General features: G+C 50.0%; 1 protein-coding gene across 6 annotated transcripts in view; it reads left to right on the forward strand.

Moving 5' to 3' along the window:
• Nucleotides 1-20535, forward strand: part of LOC101684561 (nebulin related anchoring protein) — a 69435-nt gene that overhangs the window by 29216 nt on the left and 19684 nt on the right. For all 6 annotated transcript variants that reach the window (XM_004763833.3, XM_004763835.3, XM_045068467.1 and 3 more), the window contains 13 exons: nt 50-151; nt 2462-2659; nt 3242-3346; nt 5982-6080; nt 6950-7054; nt 8215-8322; nt 10035-10346; nt 11417-11521; nt 14249-14347; nt 15955-16059; nt 16748-16855; nt 17396-17509; nt 18975-19172. In XM_004763833.3, the coding sequence (XP_004763890.1) occupies nt 50-151; nt 2462-2659; nt 3242-3346; nt 5982-6080; nt 6950-7054; nt 8215-8322; nt 10035-10346; nt 11417-11521; nt 14249-14347; nt 15955-16059; nt 16748-16855; nt 17396-17509; nt 18975-19172 (1758 nt within the window). The remainder of the gene's footprint in view (nt 1-49; nt 152-2461; nt 2660-3241; nt 3347-5981; nt 6081-6949; nt 7055-8214; nt 8323-10034; nt 10347-11416; nt 11522-14248; nt 14348-15954; nt 16060-16747; nt 16856-17395; nt 17510-18974; nt 19173-20535) is intronic.

The following is a 20535-nucleotide window of genomic DNA, read 5'->3' on the forward strand; positions in this document are numbered from 1 at the left end:
TGGCACAGTTTCTCTTCTCCTCACCGTAGACTTTCTTCTTTCTCTCAAGATTAAATATAAAGAAGAGTATGAGAAAATGAAAGGCAAAGTCATGGGCACTACAGACTCGAGGCTTCTGCACTCCCTGCAGGTGGCCAAGATGAGCAGTGAGGTAAACTCTTTCCTGTCCCTCAGCCCCTTCCTCAGACTTGTGCTGCTTTGAGTGTCCTTCCGGGGCCAACTTCTCCCGGGACCTTATGGTTGACTTCTACCTACAAATTCTCTCATGTCTTGTGGGAGGAGTTTGTTCACTTTCTTTATTTAGATGAGGTGTTTTGGCCCAAAGGGTGACTGGCATCTATGGCTCAAGGTAAAAAGGTGTCCGTCCACCTGTATTAATTCCGCAGAAGTCTACCAAGCAACTATGATGAGCAAGATCCTGTTAAGACACCAGGGCTGTAGGAATGAACAGCACATTACAGGTTCCTCCCCAGGGGAGCTTAATCTTATAGGGGAGAGTCAAACACTAAGCATCCTGCTTGTTGTGGCAATGTCCCTGGTGGGTCCTGTGGCCATGACACACTTGATGTACAAAGTAGTTAGCAAACAACTGGTGCATGGAAACTCCAGCCAACCAAAGTGACGCTGCTTGTATACAGCTATAATGGCTGGAGATTAACCCTCTTAGGTGTCACTTACCAAAATGCTTTGGTGGAAGGATAGACTTGGTGTCAGGTCAGGTCTTCCCTGACAATGCTGAGCAGGCCTAAAGGACACAGGAGTGTTGAGTTTCTGCTTTACAATTGCCGCTCCAAGTTAGGAGGCCAGCTTATGCTGCTCCCATGGTGCGGCCAGATATAATTACCTGGTGAGTCATTTAGGAGCCATGGTTTGACTAGAATAAGAGAGTTGGCATCTGGGTTGCCATTTTGGATGTGACTATGGAACAAGTCCTATGAAGTGCATAATCATGAAATATACTAAGACATTGAGAATTGGGCTTCTTTTTAGACAGAGAACAAAATGACATTTCTTCTTTGCAGTTGGAGCAGTTGGGACCAAAAAGATTATGTCTTGTCCAAAGCCATCTAGTAGTCAGTGATAAAGGTGGAGGGGTAGTGTTAGAGCCTAGGACTCTTAGTACTGGCACCATACTGCTTCTTTTGTAGCATGCCACCTTTCCCACCACCATTATCACCATCACCATCATTACCATCATCATCATTATTACAACCATCACCACCACCACCACCACCATCATCACTATCACCACCCTCAACACCACCACCGTCACCACCACCATCACCACCCATTCACTAAAATCACTATCATCCTTGTCACCACCACCATCATTACCATCACCGTCACTACCACCATCATCACCACCATCTCCACCATCACCATCATTACCATCATCATCACCACCACCATCTCCACCATCACCATCATTACAATCATCATTATCAACACCACCATTACCACCATCACCATCATTACCATCATCATTATTACAACCTTCACCATCACCATCATTACCACCACCATCACCACTACTACCACCATCATTGTCACTATCACCACCACCACCATCACTATGACCACCCTCCACACCACCATCATCACCACCACCATCACCACATATTCACTATAATCACTATCATCATTATCACCATCACTATCACTACCACCATCATCATCACCACCATCTCCATCATCACCATCATTACCACCATCATCATCACCACCATTACCACCATAACCATTCATTACCACTCTCATCAGTATCACCACCTCCATCACCATCATCACCATCACCACCATCACTATCACCACCACCACCATTAACACATATTCACAATTATCACCCTCACCACTGTCACCACTATTTTCACCATCATCACTATCACCACTGTCATCACCACCATCACCACCATCGTCACCACCATCATCATTATCATCACTATCACCACCATCGTCATTGTCATCCTCACTGTGAACATTTTTCAGGTGTTTTCTCTATGCCAGTCCTTGTACTAGGTAGATTTCAACTACTATTTTGCTTGCTTATCACAATAGTCCTCTGAGAACATGAGCCCTTAGAGAGGTGATGTAACTTTCCAGAGGTTATCCAGCTGGCAAGGGGTAGACCAGCTTGAATTCAGGCTCATCCGGGTCTGGAGGCCAAGCTTTGTCATTCTGCCTCTTAAAGAGTCTACAGAAACCTTGGATAGAGCCTTCTCCTCCTGGATCAGTCAGATAAAAAGATTTAATATTGGTGAGAGGCATTCCTCCTAGAGACAAAGTAGTATGGAACCATAGTTCCCCAGCACTGTCCCCTTCTAGACCCAGAAATTGAGTCACACCTTTCTGATAGATGAGTGGCATTGCCAATTCCTCATGAAAGCCCAGGCTTCTTTCCTGTGTTGTAAATCACTTCTGCAAAGGCAGACTTCAAATAATGGCCTTGTTGATAACATTCAAGGTTGAATACAAGAAAGGCTTTGAGGAGAGTAAGACCCACTTTCACCTCCCCATGGATATGGTACACATCAAGCATGCTAAGAAGGCCCAAGCTCTGGCTAGTGACCTGGACTATAGGACAAAGCTGCACGAATACACCGTACTGCCTGAAGACATGAAGACCCAGTGGGCCAAGAAAGCCTATGGGCTCCAGAGTGAGGTGAGCCCCCCCTCACTGCCAGTTCTCCTCCTGCCACTCCTGCAGTTGAGTACAGGGACATTTTGAGGGTGATTTGGAACCCGTGCATGAGTCTATGATATAACTCGTAGGAGCAGGAAGAGCTGCCAAGAGGGGCTGGACCCAGGGAGGATGGGCAGGGAGGTAGAGCTGTGGATATTAGTCAGGACAGCAGAGGCTAGAGCGTGGAGACCTGGGGCCCCGAGCTATTGCAGGAGTCAAGATGTGCTGGTAATGGTGCCGAGCAAAGAGGAAGAAGCCAGTGTTGAAGATGGCAAGTAAATCTTGGAAATTTAGCGGGTTGGTAGATAAGATTTTTGGTGAAAAAGTCTGAAAAGCCCTCTTTGTCATCGGTGGTGGGGTTTCAGCACTGAGACAGAACATGCTATGAGGTGGGCCCAGTGGCTTTAGCCCCAAGGAGAGTGCTGTGTCTGACTATAACAGTGTAGGGGGACAGTTCTTTTAAGAAAACCAAGGCAAGAGTAGGGATTCCCCTAAGTCTGCCGTCACCTTTGCCCCATCTGCCTCCCTGTGTCCCATTATAGCTTGGGTTTTCCCTTGCAGCTGCAGTACAAGGCCGACCTAGCATGGATGAAAGGAGCCGGGTGGCTGACGGAGGGAAGTCTCAATCTGGAACAGGCCAAGAAGGCTGGGGAGCTGGTCAGCGAGGTAACCCGCGCACAGGCTCTGGCTTCTAGTGGCTCTCAGCCCACGAGACCCTGAGAGCCATCTTTCCCTCTGCTTCTCCCTCCCCAAGCCCCGTGCTTGTTTGGGGCCTGACTCAGAGGAGTGCTTCTTCATTTTGGCACCTGACGCTGGGTAGTCTTCCACGCCCTTACCCATCCTGGGGAGGTGTCTGCAAGCAGCCTACTGGTTTACATAGAGTAGCAGTGACATCCAAAGAAAAATTCGGAAGGGTGGTCCTACTCAGTCGATGGGCACGTGGGGAAATGTGTTTGTCACGGAGGTGCGTGCCATTCCTCCTGAATCAGAGAACCTGATGTTCCGAGGTCAGCGTTCCCATGATGCCGGTACCTTACACTCACTGCAGACTCCGGGCAAGCTTCTCGAACCTTCCGATCTTCTTCCTCTCGGGTAAAACCGAGAATGTTAGAGCATCCCGGCGGCCCTAAGCCTCTGCTTCTCTTTGCACCATGTAAAGCTGGCTTTGGCAGCTGGCAGAGGAGGACTTTTGAAGGGCATTTCATTTGGAAGTGAGTTTGACTATTTCAGGAACTCTGTTTGGGCTCTTCAAAGGGAACTCTTGTTTTAGGATCGGGAAGGCTGAGTCGGCATCTCTCTTGCAAATGGTAATAATAGTGATAATGTAGCTGAACTTCATGGGCCGATAATAATTATGACGTTATTTGACGGCTTTGAGTGCATTACATACATATGGCTCACAACCGCCCTATGGGAGTAGACACTCTGACTACCCTATCAATATCCTCATTTTCATAAGGAAAGAGATGGAGAGTCACATTTCAAGCAGGCGGCAGAGCTGAGCTCTGTCCCGGTGTGTGTGGTCTGAGGGCCCAGCTCCTGCCCACGAAGTGGTCTTGTATCCCCAAAGCACGTTTTGTAAATTAATCTTACTTTTCCTGCTCATCATTCTCTCAGACACAGACACACTAAGGGTTGGAACATAGAAATAAGGAAGGTAGAGAAAAGTGAACGACACATTAGGGTTCCTCTTACTTTAGCTTCTTTTCCAGCCTGCTCAACTCCAGGTGGAGCAAACAAAGCCCCGTGTGTCTTGGATAAAGGTTTGGGGAGGAGACCCAGCTGGCTGACCTCCATCCTCGGGAATTCCCATCTCTGCCTGATGTCCTGTGCCTACTAGTTATTAAGCTCCTTGAGGGCCAGGAAGATAGCAGCCTTTTCTCCTGTTTTATATTTCTATTGTGCCCTGTACAGGGTGGACTCTTGCCTGCTCAGTTAAGTTCTTACGATTTGACCAAAGGCAGAGTCTGGAACGATCGGGATTTCCCACCATGGAAGGGTAATGCGACTTCCTTCAATTGTGTGGTGAAGTTTTCCCATTCAACGCACTGGAACGAGAGAGGAGAATAACAAGTCCCTTTGGAATATTGTCTCTAGAATTTCTTTTCTTTTTATTTTTTTAAGATTTTATTTATTTATTTGACAGAGAGAAAGAGATCAGAAGTAGGCAGAGAGGCAGGGAGAGAGAGAGAGGAGGAAGCAGGCTTCCTGCTGAGCAGAGAGCCCGATGTGGGGCTCGATCCCAGGACCCTGAGATCATGACCTGAGCCGAAGGCAGAGGCTTTGACCCACTGAGCCACGCAGGCGCCCCTATAATTTCTTTTTCCTCAAGGGAGGACACTTGGAAGCTTCGATATTCCAAACCCTATTCTGGGCTCAGCTGGTCCCCATGACCCTCTTGCTGACAGCACCGGGGTTTTGCTCCTCTCGGCTCTCCCCTCCACGCGAAGCTTCAGCTTCAGTCCGCCATGCTCAGCTGCCTCCTTTCCCGTCAACTTTGGCATGTCCGGTGGAAAAGCCAAAGGAGCCAACCTCGGGGAAGGACAAGGAGTCCCTGTGGGGAGACGGAATTAGCACATCTGAAATGTTGCCAGTTACTTTGTGGCTGGGAGGCGGGGACCCCGGGAGGACAAGACCTCAGTGATCTGGAACACGGAGAAGCTGTGAGGGTGAATCCCACCAGGCTGCCAGCCTGCTCTGTCCGCGACCCCCAACATGTCCTCTCCCTAGAGCACAGGGGCTCCTCGGATGGTCGCGACAGCACCGCGCGCTCCGGTGACGGCTCATGTGAACACTCTTGTGCCCCCAGACTGCCCTTACCGAAAGCAGAGCCGCGAAACCTCTGCCCCTCCCCGCAGTGGGGCAGCTGCTATTTTTCGTACCATTGTGGCCAGAGTGGCTCTGGGGATTAAGGGACGTGCCCAAGGCCACGAAGCTGGCAAGAGGCGGAGGCGAGCTTTGGCCTCCGTCTTCTGGGTGGTGAAGTCCCAGTTCCCTCGGTCTCACTTTCCTATGCCAGATCTCGATTTACAAGATGGATGCATCTCGGGGCACAAGGGGGGATATAAGGGTTAGTGGGGGGAGAAGTTCAGGGCCTCGCTCAGGACCAGCAGCTAAGAGAAGCTCCCCAGAGCAGGCTGTGTCAGGTCTGTGGGGTCCCGATGGGGCTGCAGACCCCGCGGGAGGGCTTCCGCCCAGAAGATGGGGGCGTCGCTGAGAACGCGCGTGTGGTCGTGGGCACAAGTGTGGGGTGGGGACAGCCAAATCCGAATGCCACAGGGTCCCTTTTCTTTGGAAACAGAAAAACTACCGGCAGAGGGTGGATAAGCTGAAGTTCACCAGCGTGGCCGACAGCTCCCAGATGGAGCATGCCAGGAGGAGCCAGGAGCTGCAGAGCGGGGTGAGTCCCGGGCTGCCCCAGCCCTGCCGGGCTGCCCCAGCCCTGCCGGGCCGCCGTGTCGCAGGCTGGGCCCAGGCGAGGTCTAGGAACCGTGAGCCTTTGCTTTCGACAGGCTGGGCCTGGCTTGCCCGGGGGCCTCCAGGCTGTACAATGAAACAGCATGTGCCTTATTTACACATCAGTGTTCGGTAGCCGCACCCCCACCCTCCCCAGGTCACCACAGAGCAGGTGCCAGAGCTGCTACAATGGGGCCAGGACCTTACTGGCCTTCCTTCCTAAAGGTCTAAGTACACGTCCCAGAAAAGGTGCCATCGACAGAGCTCAGAGTCAGCAGATAGCCGCGGTGTGGGTGGCTGGGAGGGAGGGAGAGCAGGAGAGAGCGGAGCGTTCAGACAGACGCCCACTGACGCTGACTTTCGGGTCACTGCTCACTTCCTGGGGGTCAGCCCCTGTGAATGCACTGGGATTATTGGGATTGATGGTGGGGGTGCAGGTGGCGGGGTGGGCTTCTAATTTTTCTCCTTTGGGGAGTCTGTGCTCATCCAAGACCTCTGGGGGGTTATTTCCTGCGGCTGTGGGCAGCGTAGGTGGGAACAGCTTGGGAAGGTTGATGCCTTCTCATGGCAGAAGTGTGGGAACAGAAACCCTGGAGGTGTTGGTTCTCAGCTCCTACTGCCGCTGCTTCTGCCTTCAACCCCTCCTGCCGGAAGCCGCCTTTATTGGATTCTGCTGGCCAGTGGCTGGTCTGGGCCGTTTTGTAATGGACTGCCTGTGCAAGTCACAGAGACGGCAAGCAGATCTGAAGACGTGTCCGTGATGCCAGCCCACCCCACACCACCTGCTCCTGACCCAGGGCTCTCTCCCAACAGGTGGCCTATAAGGCAGGAAACGAGCAGTCTGTCCATCAGTACAGCATCAGCAAAGACGAGCCTCTCTTCTTACAGGCCCGAGCCAACGCTGCCAATCTCAGTGAGGTATGGCAAGAGGGAGAGGGCAGCTGTAGCCTCTGCTTCCCCATGTAGCCCTGGGCAACAAAGTCCACCCACCATCTTGGGGTGTCAACGGAGGTTCCACACATCTGGGCACTGTAAATAGCCCATCCAGCAGATCTTGATCCTGGCCAGTGTCTTAGGGGGGAGGGAAGGACCACCTTCCCTAGGACAGAGCTGGTGGGAGTCTTGAACCACTGAGAATATAACAGGGTAGGAGGCAGTGGTGATTGCTGGTCCTAGTTAGAACAGCATTAGTATTGATTAGCATCAGTATTGATAAGCAAGTGAGGCTTCAAGGTGTTCACGCCACACTGCTTGGGTTTGCTCCTTGGGTCTACCACTTACTACATATGTGGCCTTGGGCAAGTTCTTTGTGCTCAGTTGTCCCGTTGGTAAAATCAGGGTCATACTAGTTCCTGTCTCATTGGGTTGTCACAGGCTTCAGTGAGTTAATATACAGAAATCCCTGGAAGGAGTATGGACAATGTAGCTATTACTCCTAGACACAAAAGCATGCATGGTCCCAGTTTCCTTCTCTCTGTCTGCTAGGAGAGGCCTTCCTTAGCTCTCACACTCAGCAACCTGGTCCTTGGAGTCCTGGTCCCTGTAATAGGTAGAGGGGAGAATTAGAAGGAGCAACAGAGGCTAAATCAATTCACACACATAGAAAGAGCAGAAGACTTGCAGAGGAAGGAACTTGAAATCTGCAGGTGGGGGCAGGACAAGAGCTAGGAGGAGCAAGGACAGACCCAGGGGGACTAGAGACTGGGGGCAGGAAGACAAAGGGAGGTAGTAGCTGTAAATGCAGCAGCAGCTGGTCTGGGGTGTGAGTAGGCGGAGGTGGGGAACAGACCTTCCAGAAATGTTGCTGTGGGTTTCGAAACATTGCACCACTGCCATGTGTTTGAGACCTCCCTGAAGACTCCTAGTATTTTTCAAGGTCTCTGGAGTTTGAATTCTGCTTCTTTTGAGGGAATCCCTGTGTCAGGAGGCCCTGAGGCAGGAACAAGGAGGTCCGGTGGTACTGCGGGTACCAGTTTGCTGTGGAGGGCCAGTCAGTGTTGGCCTCTGAGAGAGAGCATTACAGAGGCCGGGGAAGCCCTCGCACGGGAGGGTGATCTCTTTCTCCTGCCTCTCCTCAGAAACTGTATAAGAGCAGCTGGGAAAACCAGAAGGCAAAAGGGTTTGAGCTGCGTCTCGACTCCTTGGGCTTCCTGGCAGCCAAAGCCAACAGGGACCTGGCCAGTGAGGTGAGTCGGTGCTCAATGAAGGCTGCCATTTTCCATCCGGGAGAGTCAGAGCGTGTCTGCACAGGCTCTTCAGCTGAGTCTCAGGGTCCAATCTGTGAAGTGGGGAGAGAGGTGACGACTTTGCAGTGAGACCGCCACATGATGCCCAGCGCACTGCCTGCCACACGTTGGTTTTTAATGGCTGGAAGCATTAGTAGTAGTAGTAGCAAGACTAGTGATCTAAATGGGTTATTTGACAGATTAACTGATGCCCAGAGACCTTCCAGGACTATCTAAGGACGTTGTGGCTGGTCACTGGCTAAGAGTACAGGCTCTGGTAGCAGGTGGACCTCGCTAAAATCCTCGCTCCATCCCCTCTCAGTATTGTGACTCTGGGAAGGCTGTGCCACCTTGCGCCTCTCCATTAACTCATCAGGAAATTGGCAGTTGCGAAGCAGTTATGAGGAAAGGAAACGATTTCATGCGTACTGAGTTTCCGTCGTCCAAAGCCATCTGCTGGGAGTCTGATGTGAGCTAAGAAGCCTAAGCCAGAATGTAAGGCCAAGTCCGCTCACTTCATCAAACAGTCTGGCTTCCGAAATAGATGCATACCCATAAATGTACTTGTCTCTATAAATATATGGAGATATCAGCTGAGCTAAACAGTGGCTTGGTGGCGCGGTCGATCTACCTTCTGGCGTAAGCTCCTTCTCTGCTCACCTGGGAAGAGCTCACCAAGCAGCCCTGGTCTGCAGACACGCTCTGAGGCCTGGAGTATGTGTGTGTGTGTGTGTGGGGGGGGTGTCGCACGCTCACCTCAGAGTGAGGGTTCAGTAAAGACTGCTGTTGTAGCTGGCACAGAGGACAGGAGAGCCCAGGTCTCCTGATCATGTTGAAAAGGTTGCCACATGCTTGTGTCCTGTGACAGTTTTTAAAGCATTTCCACACATATTTTTTTCCTTCTGATCCTTCTTACTCTTGGCCTCACATTTTTTTCCAAGCCGGTGTGCTCACACGTGCTCCCCACACTCCTGCATATTTCTGTGGGCTTCGGTTGTGTCATCCGAGCTCTTTTCTCTAACGGCAATCATGCTTAGGCTCTTCTGTGTCTTCTTCATTTCATGAAGACTTTCTGTTTATGGTGTTTTCACTATTCCCAGGAAGGTATTTAAAGTGACTTTTGAAAGCAGCAGGCCACTTAAAACTAAAGCCAGAATGGGGCGCCTGGGTGGCTCAATGGGTTAAAGCCTCTGCCTTCGGCTTAGGTCATGATCCCAGGGTCCTGGGATCGAGCCCCGCATCGGGCTCTCTGCTCCGTGGAGAGCCTGCTTCCTCCTCTCTCTCTGCCTGCCTCTCTGCCTACTGGTGATCTCTGTCAAATAAATAAAATGTTAAAAAAAAAAAAACCCAAAAACAAAAAACAACACTAAAGCCAGAAAAAACAAGGCTGAAGAGTAGAGATAAGAGACGGAATGTCTCCAGGAACTTAGGAAAAGACTGTAGTGCAGCTGAGCCTTCAGTGTAGCTCTGAGCTGACGGGCAGCTGAGGTGAAAAGGGAAATAACGAGTAATATTTTAGTTTACTGTGTGATGATAAGAGGCAAACTCCTTATGACTCTAATTCTAATAACATTCTGTTGTGTGGCTGTGTTTGAACTGTCGTGCCTTCTGTTTGAAAGCGAACAACGGCTTTAGGAGATGCTAAGACACTCCACTCTCTTCCTCCCATTTAGGTGAAGTACAAGGAAGATTACGAGAGGTCCCGGGGGAAGCTCATTGGGGCGAAGGACGCCCGGGGCGATTCACAAATGAGTCACTCGCTGCAAATGTCCAAGCTGCAGAGTGAGCTCGAGTACAAGAAAGGGTTCGAGGACACCAGATCCCAGTGCCACGTCTCCCTGGACATGATCCACCTCGCGCACGCCCGCAAGGCCCAGCATCTAGCCACAGACATCGGCTACAAGACAGCATCTTATCAGTTCACTGCTTTGCCCACGGACATGAAGGTGGAATGGGCCAAGAAGGCGTACGATTTACAGAGTGATGTAAGCTCCGTGTGTGCACGTGTTCACGTGTGCTAGTGCCCCCACCAGTGTTTGCCCGAGCCACCCCAGACAATAGCGGATACATCCAGATACCTGTTTCTGGATCGCAGGGCGGACCCATCCTCCCTCTCCTAGCGGCTCGACTTTTATTCCAGCTCTGCCCACTTTAGATCCTATACCAGCACGCAGAAAAATCGCAAAGGGGCTTTCTTCTCCTGGGGTTTGCTCTGCCTACGTTTTCCCTGCTTCTTTTACTGTGGAGGGGGCGGATGGATGGGTGACCTTCCTAACTGTGGCCTGTTCTGGGACAGCATCTCCCATCCTCCTTCCAACCTTGGCAGTCCCTTTGCAGGGGCAGCACGTTAACCCCCCACAGCCCCCCTCCCCTTTCTCCCTGTGCGCCCCACCTGGCTGTTCCACATGGGGCTGGGGAGGGCAGTGCTGACATCCCCTTCCTGGTCGAGCTGTTTCCGGATAGATGGGCGATATGCTCGTTTTAGACAAGTGTCCATTTAAATGGCTTTCCATGAAAACGACTCCTTCAATGGCGAGTAAAGAAATGAGACCCCCCCCCCCACCCCGCGCCACACCGAGGTGTAGGAAGGAATCCGGCGCGGTGGGAAGCCTCGGCTGTCTTGTGAAATTCCCTCCAATAGCTCCCCACCTGGGTTCTGTCGTGAATTCTCATTTTCTTCTCCCCCCGCTTGTCATTTTAAGCAAGGAACCGGGAAAGCAGACAATGAGAACGCTCCTCTGCCCGAGGTAGACACGCGACCTTAATGAGGGACCAGGTGGATGGGCCCGCCCGCTCCACCCCGGGCGCTGCTGGGCGGGGCCTAACGCGCGGGGGGGGGGGGGGCGGGATGCTCCAATTACAGGGGAAATTAATTGACATTTTGGAGCCCTACCTGTGACTGTACAGAAATGGATAAGACAAAAGTGGCATCTAATTTGACTCAGCTGGCACCAAGGCGACATCTGGGCGCCGTTAATAGCCCTTTAAATGTCTGCACACCGACAATGGCCTGCCTTTTCTTTTTTTTTTTTTTTTCCCCTCTCTCCTTTGTCAGAACCGATACAGGGCAGATGTGAGGTGGATGAAAGGCGCGGGCTGGGTCGCCACCGGGTCATTAAATGTGGAGCAGGCGAAGAAGGCAGGAGCACTCATTAGCGAGGTGAGATTTCCTGACAGCGTGCAACAGGCCTGGCTGCACTAGGCGTGTGGCATTTCTGTATAAAATTAAAATAATTTCCACTCAAAAGGCAAAGAAAAAGGCAAAGCTACATGAAAGGCCTGGAAACCCAGACAAGGGCTGGTAATTAGGGGGAAACTGCATACCAAACACACACCAGTAGGGGCCCACCAAGCCCTGGCAAAAACAAAGTTGGTGACAAATGGTATTAGGAATAGTAACAACAATCAAAAAAGAGCTCAATTGCTACCCACCAACTTACCTTTTTAATGAAGCAACAAGGGAGAGATGAGGAAAAGACCCATTTATTGCACCCAGAAAGCTCTTTCGTGACTTTCTGTGCATTTTCTCCTTCTCCTTCTGCTACAGTGTAGACAGTTTGAATATTCACGTGGAGTGGAGCATGTGACTTGAGTCTCTCCTGATTGGGGAGGGGGGTCTCATTTCTATTTAAATCTCACTCCTGTCTACTTGTAGCCTCCCTGGCTGGACCCGAAGGTGTCACGGCGTGTTAAAAAGAGCCGTCTGCTCATATTTTAGGAGAGTTTCGCTAAACAGATCGTTTAAAGACTAGATCAAGTTTTCTCAGTCTCAAGACTATTGACATTTTGAAAACTCTGGCTTGGGGGAGCGGGGGGCTGTCCTGAGTCTTGTGAGGTGTTTGGCAGCACCCCTGGCCTCTACCTTCTAGGTGCCAGTAGCACCCTCTTCCTGGTTGTGACAACCAAAAATGTCTCCAGACTCTGTCCAAAGGTAGAGAGCCACCAGACTAGACAGGCCAGGGAGTGGTCCTTGCCTCATGTTCACACCATGGCTGCACACCCTCCAACAACCCAAGTTCCCCTCTGTTCATGTCTATTTGCTCAGGAGGCAAGTGAGAATTTTTTTAGTTGCTTTCAGAGTAATCTGGTTTTTCTAGACTTTTCTGGGTCGGGGGGAGACCACAATGACATAGCCCCAGGAAAACCTGTAGCCTTAGTTACTAGTCTCCTGGGACCTTGTTTTGAGAAGACTTTCCTACTAAGTGAGTAGGTAAAACAGAAAGACCCCTCAGTTGTTTTTTCAAACACACCTGCCCAGCGTTGATATTTTCCTGGGGGAGGTTATTCTGACATGTCACAGAGTGGGTTCTGAAAGTAGGATCCGTCTGAGTGGCCTAGTTTTTCAGAATATTAGTCAACACGCAAGCCTTAGAAGACCCTGGGAGCTCTGTGGCTACTGTACTACCCTAAGTAATTCAGTCTGATTGAGGAAAGGCCCTTTTAAAAGGATGATTTTGAGAAACTTGCAGGAGCAAACATCTAGGTTTGAGGACTCATGATCCTAAACTCACTGGACCCACTCATAAAAGGATATAAAAAATGAATTATACACTCAATTTAGACTTCAAGATGATTCCTTCATGCATCTAAGTCTGGCACCCAAGGGATCTTTCTGGAACTATTTATCCCATGGTGGGCTTAATTTTCCACCTCATTTTGCAAACCTACTCAACAAATGTGCTTATCTTCTACACTTAATACCAGTTCTCAACTTCAGTCAGGCAAGAAAATCCTTCAGCAACTTTCCCCAATCATCTCATTTCAGTTTGGCACATTTCCAGTTTAGTGTCAAATTGCCTGACCTCTTAATTTTCAGACAGAATGCCACACACTGTTGAAAGAGCCACAAATGTACACACGTCTATCACTTAAAGCAGGAGCTGGCAGACCTTATTTGTCAAGGACCAAATAGTAAATATTTTCAGCTTTATAGGCCACAAGATTTCTCTTGCAGTTCCTCAACTCTGCCATGTGAATGAATGAGCACGGCTGTGTTCCAATAAAGCTTTATTTATAAGAACAGGTGACAAAACAGAGAGGGCTAGATGTTGAACTGTATCTGCTTTAAACAAAACAGGATACAAAAATGGAACCTGATAAATGAGGAAGTGTTTATAAAATAACTATTCAATTTGCGGAAAGATACACTTTATAATTCCATTGAGATAGCAACTGTGCTAGTCTTCTGGAAATGTTATTTGGATTAAAAAAAAAACAACAGGAATTAATTAAGTGTGACTTTTTGAATCTGAATGGGGTATCTAGATCTTTGCCAGCATTTGAATTCTTTGTAATTCTTTTTTTTTTTCCCCCAGTGTCTTTCAAAATGTATGATGGCTCCTTTCAATAATAGTGGTCTTCTTTGTGTTATTGTAACATTTTAAAGAATTCTTGCTTGTGTTAACTGGGTCCTAAAGTGATTGAATTATTATATCATTGGCTGTTAAATGCAAGGGTTTTGACTGTGATGATCTCTGCAGTGTCCTTTTGGGGAAGGAAAACGGGATGCTTCAATTGATAAATGTGACTTCCTTCTTGCTTGGGGGACCCAAACTAAGATATGTAAACAACCGTGACACAGTATTTGAAGCCTATAAAAAGAATCCTTCCCTAAGTGTGCATCCCGCAGTATTTTACGGGAATAGCCTAATTTTGCGATGTTTTCTTTGCACCCAGTAGAAATACTTTAATGTTAATTGACATGAGGTTATTCTTAAATTGAAACAAATATTAACCTGAAGGCACCGAGGATATAAAGATGGAGGAAGCCGAATAATAATTATGTTCACAAATTCACTCTAATCTCAAGCAACCTATGATTTTCCCTTTCAAATGGTATGAAAGAGCAGCACAAAATTCACAGCTTTGATCTTTTTCTGCTCAACAGAAGAAGTACCGTCAGCATCCAGGTGCTTTGAAGTTTACCAGTATTAAAGACACTCCGGAGATGGTCCAGGCCAGAATTAGTTATACCCAAGCAGTGGATGTAAGTGATAATATATATACATTATGACTCTAAGAGTGGGCTCTTCTTTCAACACTGCGATTGAAGCCGAGGGGTTCTTGTCTTGCTCCTTCTGTTGTTCTAAGGATGAAGGAACTTCTTGTCCTTTTGCCGAGACACACCTTAGCAGGGGTGCCTCCTCATTAGGATGCAAATGGGGTGTTGCTGCTCTTTGGATGCCAAGTGGGGCTCCACCACCCTGCTGTCCCCATGCTCTCCTATCTTTCCATTTGCATGTTTTCAAGAATTGTCTGTGGTGGGGCCTTTTCCCCCTGTCCTTCTTGTTTTGAAGTGTTATTTTCAGAACTGAAATTTTGGGGGCCCAAATTCTTGGTAATTGGCAGACTCAGCCCTGCTAGGACTCCTTGGGACCCAAGGGCAGAAATTCTCGCTCTCTGAATTCCCCTAACGACTTTGAAAACGATTTGGGTCTTGTGTACGTAAGACTAACTTTGAAGTCATTTCCCAAATTCCTTTTATAGTGTGGAACTGAGATCTGGCCTTTTGCCCTCATGGCACAGTGTTTTTTGGGGACTAAATTGAACCATGAGATCCTATAAAAACTCACTTTAGGATATGGATCAACCCCATTTGGCTGATTTTATTGAGACAGGCCCGCAGATCCTTATGCAGGGCAGGCACGCCTTAGAAATATCTTCAAACTGTTCAACTTGCCATAAGTAAAATTTACAAAAATTAATGGGAGAGGAGTTTTAAGATTATCTCTCTTGCTTCCCAGTTGAATACATTATTCTGGGGATGCCTTATTCAGCAGGCACTTGGAAATGTCCTCAGTGCCTGTCAGAACATGTTATGGGATGATTTACACACTTACAGGTTTAGGAATTTATAATTTATTGATGAGCAGCCCAGCAGAAGCACCTGAATTCCGAGAAACACAGATGGTCAAACAAGAACTTTTATATGAAGGAAAACAACACCCGCTTCTTCCTTACCCTAACCGACTCTAGGGGGCACTGCTGCGATACGGAGAAACTTGGACACACTAATGAGATTTAGGATGGAAAAGGCTGGTTTAGCAACTCTCTCCGGTGGTCGATGCCAACTTCGTGTGTCGTCTCTACGAGGATGTCATAAGCCCAAATCAGAGTTCTGGGTGGCTAGGACCCCAGACCCACCGAGTGGACATTTATTAGCACAAGAATCCTTGAGATGAGGGGACGGAACAAGGGCTGAAGTTGACCCAGGGCAGACCTCACCTGTGGAAGAGCCATCTCTTGTGCTTCTAGATTTCGATGCCCTCTCAGGGTTTATAGGGCATAACAGATTTACTAAGGTTTAACTAGATCTCGTTTTCTGCTCACCCACGGTCAGCAGATGCTACAAGTGGAGAGTGTTTGCTGAGAGGCGAGTTTTAGCCTGTCTTGTCCCGAGCTGGGAAGGGGGGCTCAGGAGGGGATGAGGTGCACGTCACCGTGCTGGCTGTGAGATCTCAGTAGCGGCACCCAGCATCCTGTCTCTATGGGGAGGGGGCAGCCACCCCACCCTTGTCCCTGGGAGTGCAGCTTGGCTGTTGCCTGCGTGGAGGAGGCTCCCGGGTCTAATACAGAACCTCTCTTCGTCCACAGAGGTTGTACAGGGAACAAGGAGAAAACATAAAGCATCATTACACTCAGACAGCCGACCTCCCTGAAGTCCTGCTGGCCAAGCTGAATGCCATGAATATCAGTGAGGTGAGGCGGATAGAAGGGGTCCTGGTTTTAATTAGGGAGACCAGGGGGCCTGGGCGGGGCACAACAGCCTGGGCTCAGAAGGGCCTGGAGCCTAGTTTAATGCTTTGCTGTCACCATCTTAAAATGTGTCATATCTCCATTGGCACGGAGCTCTGCAGATTAGGTAGGTTGTCTTGCAGAAGAGTCAAGCCCATTTATGAGAAGGAGACTGGGAAAACTGCCTTAGTATGAAGGGCATTTGTACTGAGTGGCTGAAATATGGAAGCATCAGCATATAGTGCATCCAGTGGCTCTGCCAAGGAGAGACCCTACCCTCCCAGGATCGTGATCAGCAACATCCCCCCGCCCCGTCCTTTGATAGAGACTGTTGAGTTTTCTGTATTTTACGTAAAGAGCTCTGCACACTCAACCTTATAACTTGCTGCTTCCTATTTAGAGACATGTGGGTCTGTCTGACTCCAAGGATTCCCCCCCAGGAGGCTCTACCCCCACCATGGTGGACACGAGGCAGAATCCAACTCTTGGTGTTTGCTAAGACACCATGATTTCGAGCTTCAACGGAGGGGGGAGGGGGGTGGGTTGGCGGCGGGGGTGTGCGGGGAGAAAACCCAACAACAAAGCAGATCCCCATGTCGGTAATGAGAATTTGATCCCCTGACGTCTTTATTTGTCGACATCTTCCCAACAGACACGTTATAAGGAATCCTGGAGCAAACTTCGGGACGGTGGCTATAAGCTGAGATTGGATGCCATTCCGTTCCAGGCAGCAAAGGCTTCTGGCGAAATCATAAGTGATGTGAGCGTCCACCCCCATTACTGTGTCAATGTTTAATACTAACCAATTTTTACTGCATTTTGCCCCTCACCCCTGCCTTCTTTTGCCTGTGGATACAATCCTCTGCTCTCCCAAATGACTGTGTTAGGGTGTTTGGATAACGACCAGCGAGAAAGAACAGACCAGACAACAAAAAAAATCCCTGGGCCCGGGTACAAAGCCCAATGCCGGACTGTAACTCCAGACCCCGGGCAGATGAAATGCACCCTCCGCCAGGCACTTTCCTAAAGCAAGTCCGCGGGCAGAGACTGCTAACAATGCACCCACCTTCCTCCAGCGTGGGCCGCCCAAGTGCTAGCATGTCCTGCCACTTCATACCCAGCCCTTTAGTCATTGGGAGTCTTGCATATGAAAGACTGGGCCTTTTGACGACTCCCGCGCTTCTTTTAACTCACCCAGTCACTGTCAAAAGAACAAAACATTTTCGCCCAATACCCACCTCTCCCATTCCGTGTCCCTTGTCCCCGAGCTGTTACTCTCTCCCGCTCTCTTTCCCTTTAGTACAAATACAAAGAGGCATTTGAGAAAATGAAAGGGCAGATGCTTGGCTCCCGGAGCTTGGAAGACGATCTCAGCCTTGCACATTCAGCGTATGCGAACTCGCTGCAGAGCCAAGTAAGTGGGAGAAAATACGGTGGAGCTGGCCCCCCACACCCCCGGCTAATGATATCCAGCCAGCTTACGTCCTTGGTCCTTCTGGTTGTGGCCACTGGTTCTGTCCAGACAAACTCTGTGTCGCTGTTAGATCCCTTGGCTCCTCTGGGCTTCCGCTTCTTCCTCCATCAAGAGAGACTTAGCTCCCTTTGGGACTGGGCATTCTGTGATTTGACCAGTGGCCCCAAACGGGGGCTTGTGGGCTAGATTTGCACAGCAGAAGTACTCTCTTTGGTCTACAGAGTAAATTGATTGCAGACCTTTAAAAATGGAAATTTTCACATAAAAGTTTTAGACTTCTGGCCAGAAGCTGGGCCTGGGCCCCTCAAGGCTAGAGTTGAAGTGGACTGCGGAGAGCTCTGTTGAGAAGGGATCTCTGTATCTCTGTTTCCCTGGTCATGCAGCTCCCCTCCACCCCCCCACCCCGCCACTTCTTGCTTTACTCCCCGGTGCTACTTGTCTGGCCCCTGGAAACATCCGGGTGTGCAGCTCTTGATTTCGCTCTCCTGGGTGCCGGCACGAGTGTATACACGCTGTCCCCTTGCACACGTTGTGAGTTGGCTGACGGATCCACTGTCACAGAGGACCAAGCCCTTCTGCATGTTGAGCCTCACTTGACCATCAAACTGACCTAAGAGTGTGGGGTTGGACATGAATGCCACATGTCCTTGGCTTTATGCTGGGAGTCGGGGAGGATTTATGGAGATGGGAGCAGGAGGTTAGGGAGGGGTAGCTGGAGCGCTGGGAAGGAAGGAGGAAGGGGAGATTATGCATCAGAGTTCCAAGAAAGTCCGGAGTGAGTTTCATTGATCTTTCAACAGCTTCTCTGAGGACTGCAGTGGGGCTCATGGTCTGGAATGGGCCTCTCCTTTTTTCCTTCAGCATGCATGTTGGGCTCTTGGGAGCACCCATCCCTCAGAGCTGGCCTGACTGCTCCTGGCCCCCAGACTTCTTAGGAGGTCTCAACTAATGCTTTGAAGAAGCTCTTCACAAGCTCACCCGAGTAGACAATCCCTGGTGTCAAAAATCTGAACTTGAGAGGGTGACGGGGAGAATCTAGTAGGTGACAGGGAGAAAACCAGGTTAGCCTTGTAGCTTCTTCCCTCTGGAAGACAGGAAGATCTAAAGACACGCGCAAGGGAATCACTGACATTATGTCTGTTTCTTGAACTTTTGTATGGTCTCCAATTGGGGGAGCCATGGGCCTTCATCATCCAAATCAGAATGACCACCAGGAGCTGGGGGTGGTGAGTGTTAGCCCCGGTCCCCACTTCTGAAGCCTGTCCCCGCAGGAAGGGACCACCGGTCTGGCCAGGATTGTCTCCCCTGCCTACCTGGGACAACTGCATTGCCACCACTCTCCCTGATGGTCCTTCTGCAAATGGTGGCTTTGAAACAGGCGCTGTTGTTCTGTCTGCCCCTCTAGGTCAATTACAAGAAAGGCTTTGAACTCTCAAAGGCACACTTCCATCTGCCGTTGGACATGGTAACCCTGGTGCATGCCAAGAAGGCTCAAGTCCTGGCCAGCGACCAGGACTACAGACACCCGCTCCCCCAGTACACTTCTTTGGCCGAAGACCTGAGGCTCAGCTGTGCCAAGAAAGCTCACAAGTTGCAGAGCGAGGTAAGGAGACCCGGCGTCTCTCTCGGGGCTCCATCAGCTGAAATTTGACCATGATCATGACCATGAAGCTCCTGTTGGCACTTTAGGGGTCTCTGGAGGTGAGAATTCCTAAACCCGGGTTTTCTTTGGAAATACTGCCCGAAGTTCCTGCCCAGCACGATTGTACGAATTTAACAGCAGCAGGAAACATTTACTGTTTCTGAGCATTATGTTTTCATGCATGATCTCATTTCTACCTCAAAGGAACCCTAAGTCAATAGTCTTTATCCTATTTTAAAGGTACATTACAGTGAGGTTCAAAGGAGGGGGAAATGTAGCTTGCCCTAGGTCACACAACCATCAGTGAGAAGGGGGTGGGGCTCGAACTTAAATGGTGTCTGACCAAGATGCCCTCGGTTCACAGGTCTGCATGTTTAAGATTTGCCAATGGCATTGTCTCTGGCCTCAGCTCAGACCGGGGGTTCTTTATGGGGCTCAGTACATTCCTGAGCTGCCCATTTTCTGCGGGAGCCTATGCTCTGTTGGGAGAGGGTGGGTCAGAGCAGACCCACTTCAAGCAGAGGAGAGTGTCCAGCGGAGGGCAGGACCTCGGGCCCCAGAGATCCTTCCTGGGTCCCTGAAGGGAGTTGTAGAGGCCTTGATGGGCCTCCCACATGCATTTCAAGCTCATGCCGCCTGTTTGCTGAAGGAGGTGGTCCGGGAATATTAGGAAGCCTTGAGGATCTCCTTACTCCCAAAGAGAGCCTGGATGTCTCCTCTCAACAGGCAGGGGCATCCTGTTCAGTGCTCGCCTTACTTCCCAGCTTGCTGGGTTTCCCTGGGATGGGGTGTGCAACTAACATGCAGGGACTGGAAAGCACAACACCGTACAAAGACTGCTTCCTGGGCTGGCAGGGGCTGGAAGCGGAGAGGTGCGCCGATGAGGGATGTCTGTCATCCCTTTGAATCTTCCGGCTGCGTGCAGTGTTGATCGGATGACATGAACTGTCAGGAACCCCAGAGCCACTGCAGGAACGAGGGAGCAGCCACGCTCCACTTGGAACCCGTGTGTTGCCTGAGCAGAGTTCTCGCCTGCGCTGTCTCTCATTGTGATAGCAGTTGGAAGACAGCACGCCCTGGGGGTGGGGGTGGGCAGGGCAAGAAGCGGGGGGGGGGGGGACACCTTGGTGACTCTGCAGGGGAGTGAATTTGGGGACCCTTTAAACTGTCAGCCCAAATCACTCAGGTGTACACACTCGCGCCTACCCGTGATAGACTCAGACAGGCCTGTGCCCGATGATTCTGGCTTCATTTATTAGTTCTTTCTTAACCCATGATTCGTTAATGCCGCCCTCTGCTGCTGGGTTTTGTTTTAGAAGACCTG

Source organism: Mustela putorius, unplaced genomic scaffold (genome assembly GCF_011764305.1).
Source record: "Mustela putorius furo isolate JIRA1106 unplaced genomic scaffold, ASM1176430v1.1 tig00003909_pilon_pilon_pilon, whole genome shotgun sequence".
Classification (NCBI taxonomy): domain Eukaryota; kingdom Metazoa; phylum Chordata; class Mammalia; order Carnivora; family Mustelidae; genus Mustela; species Mustela putorius.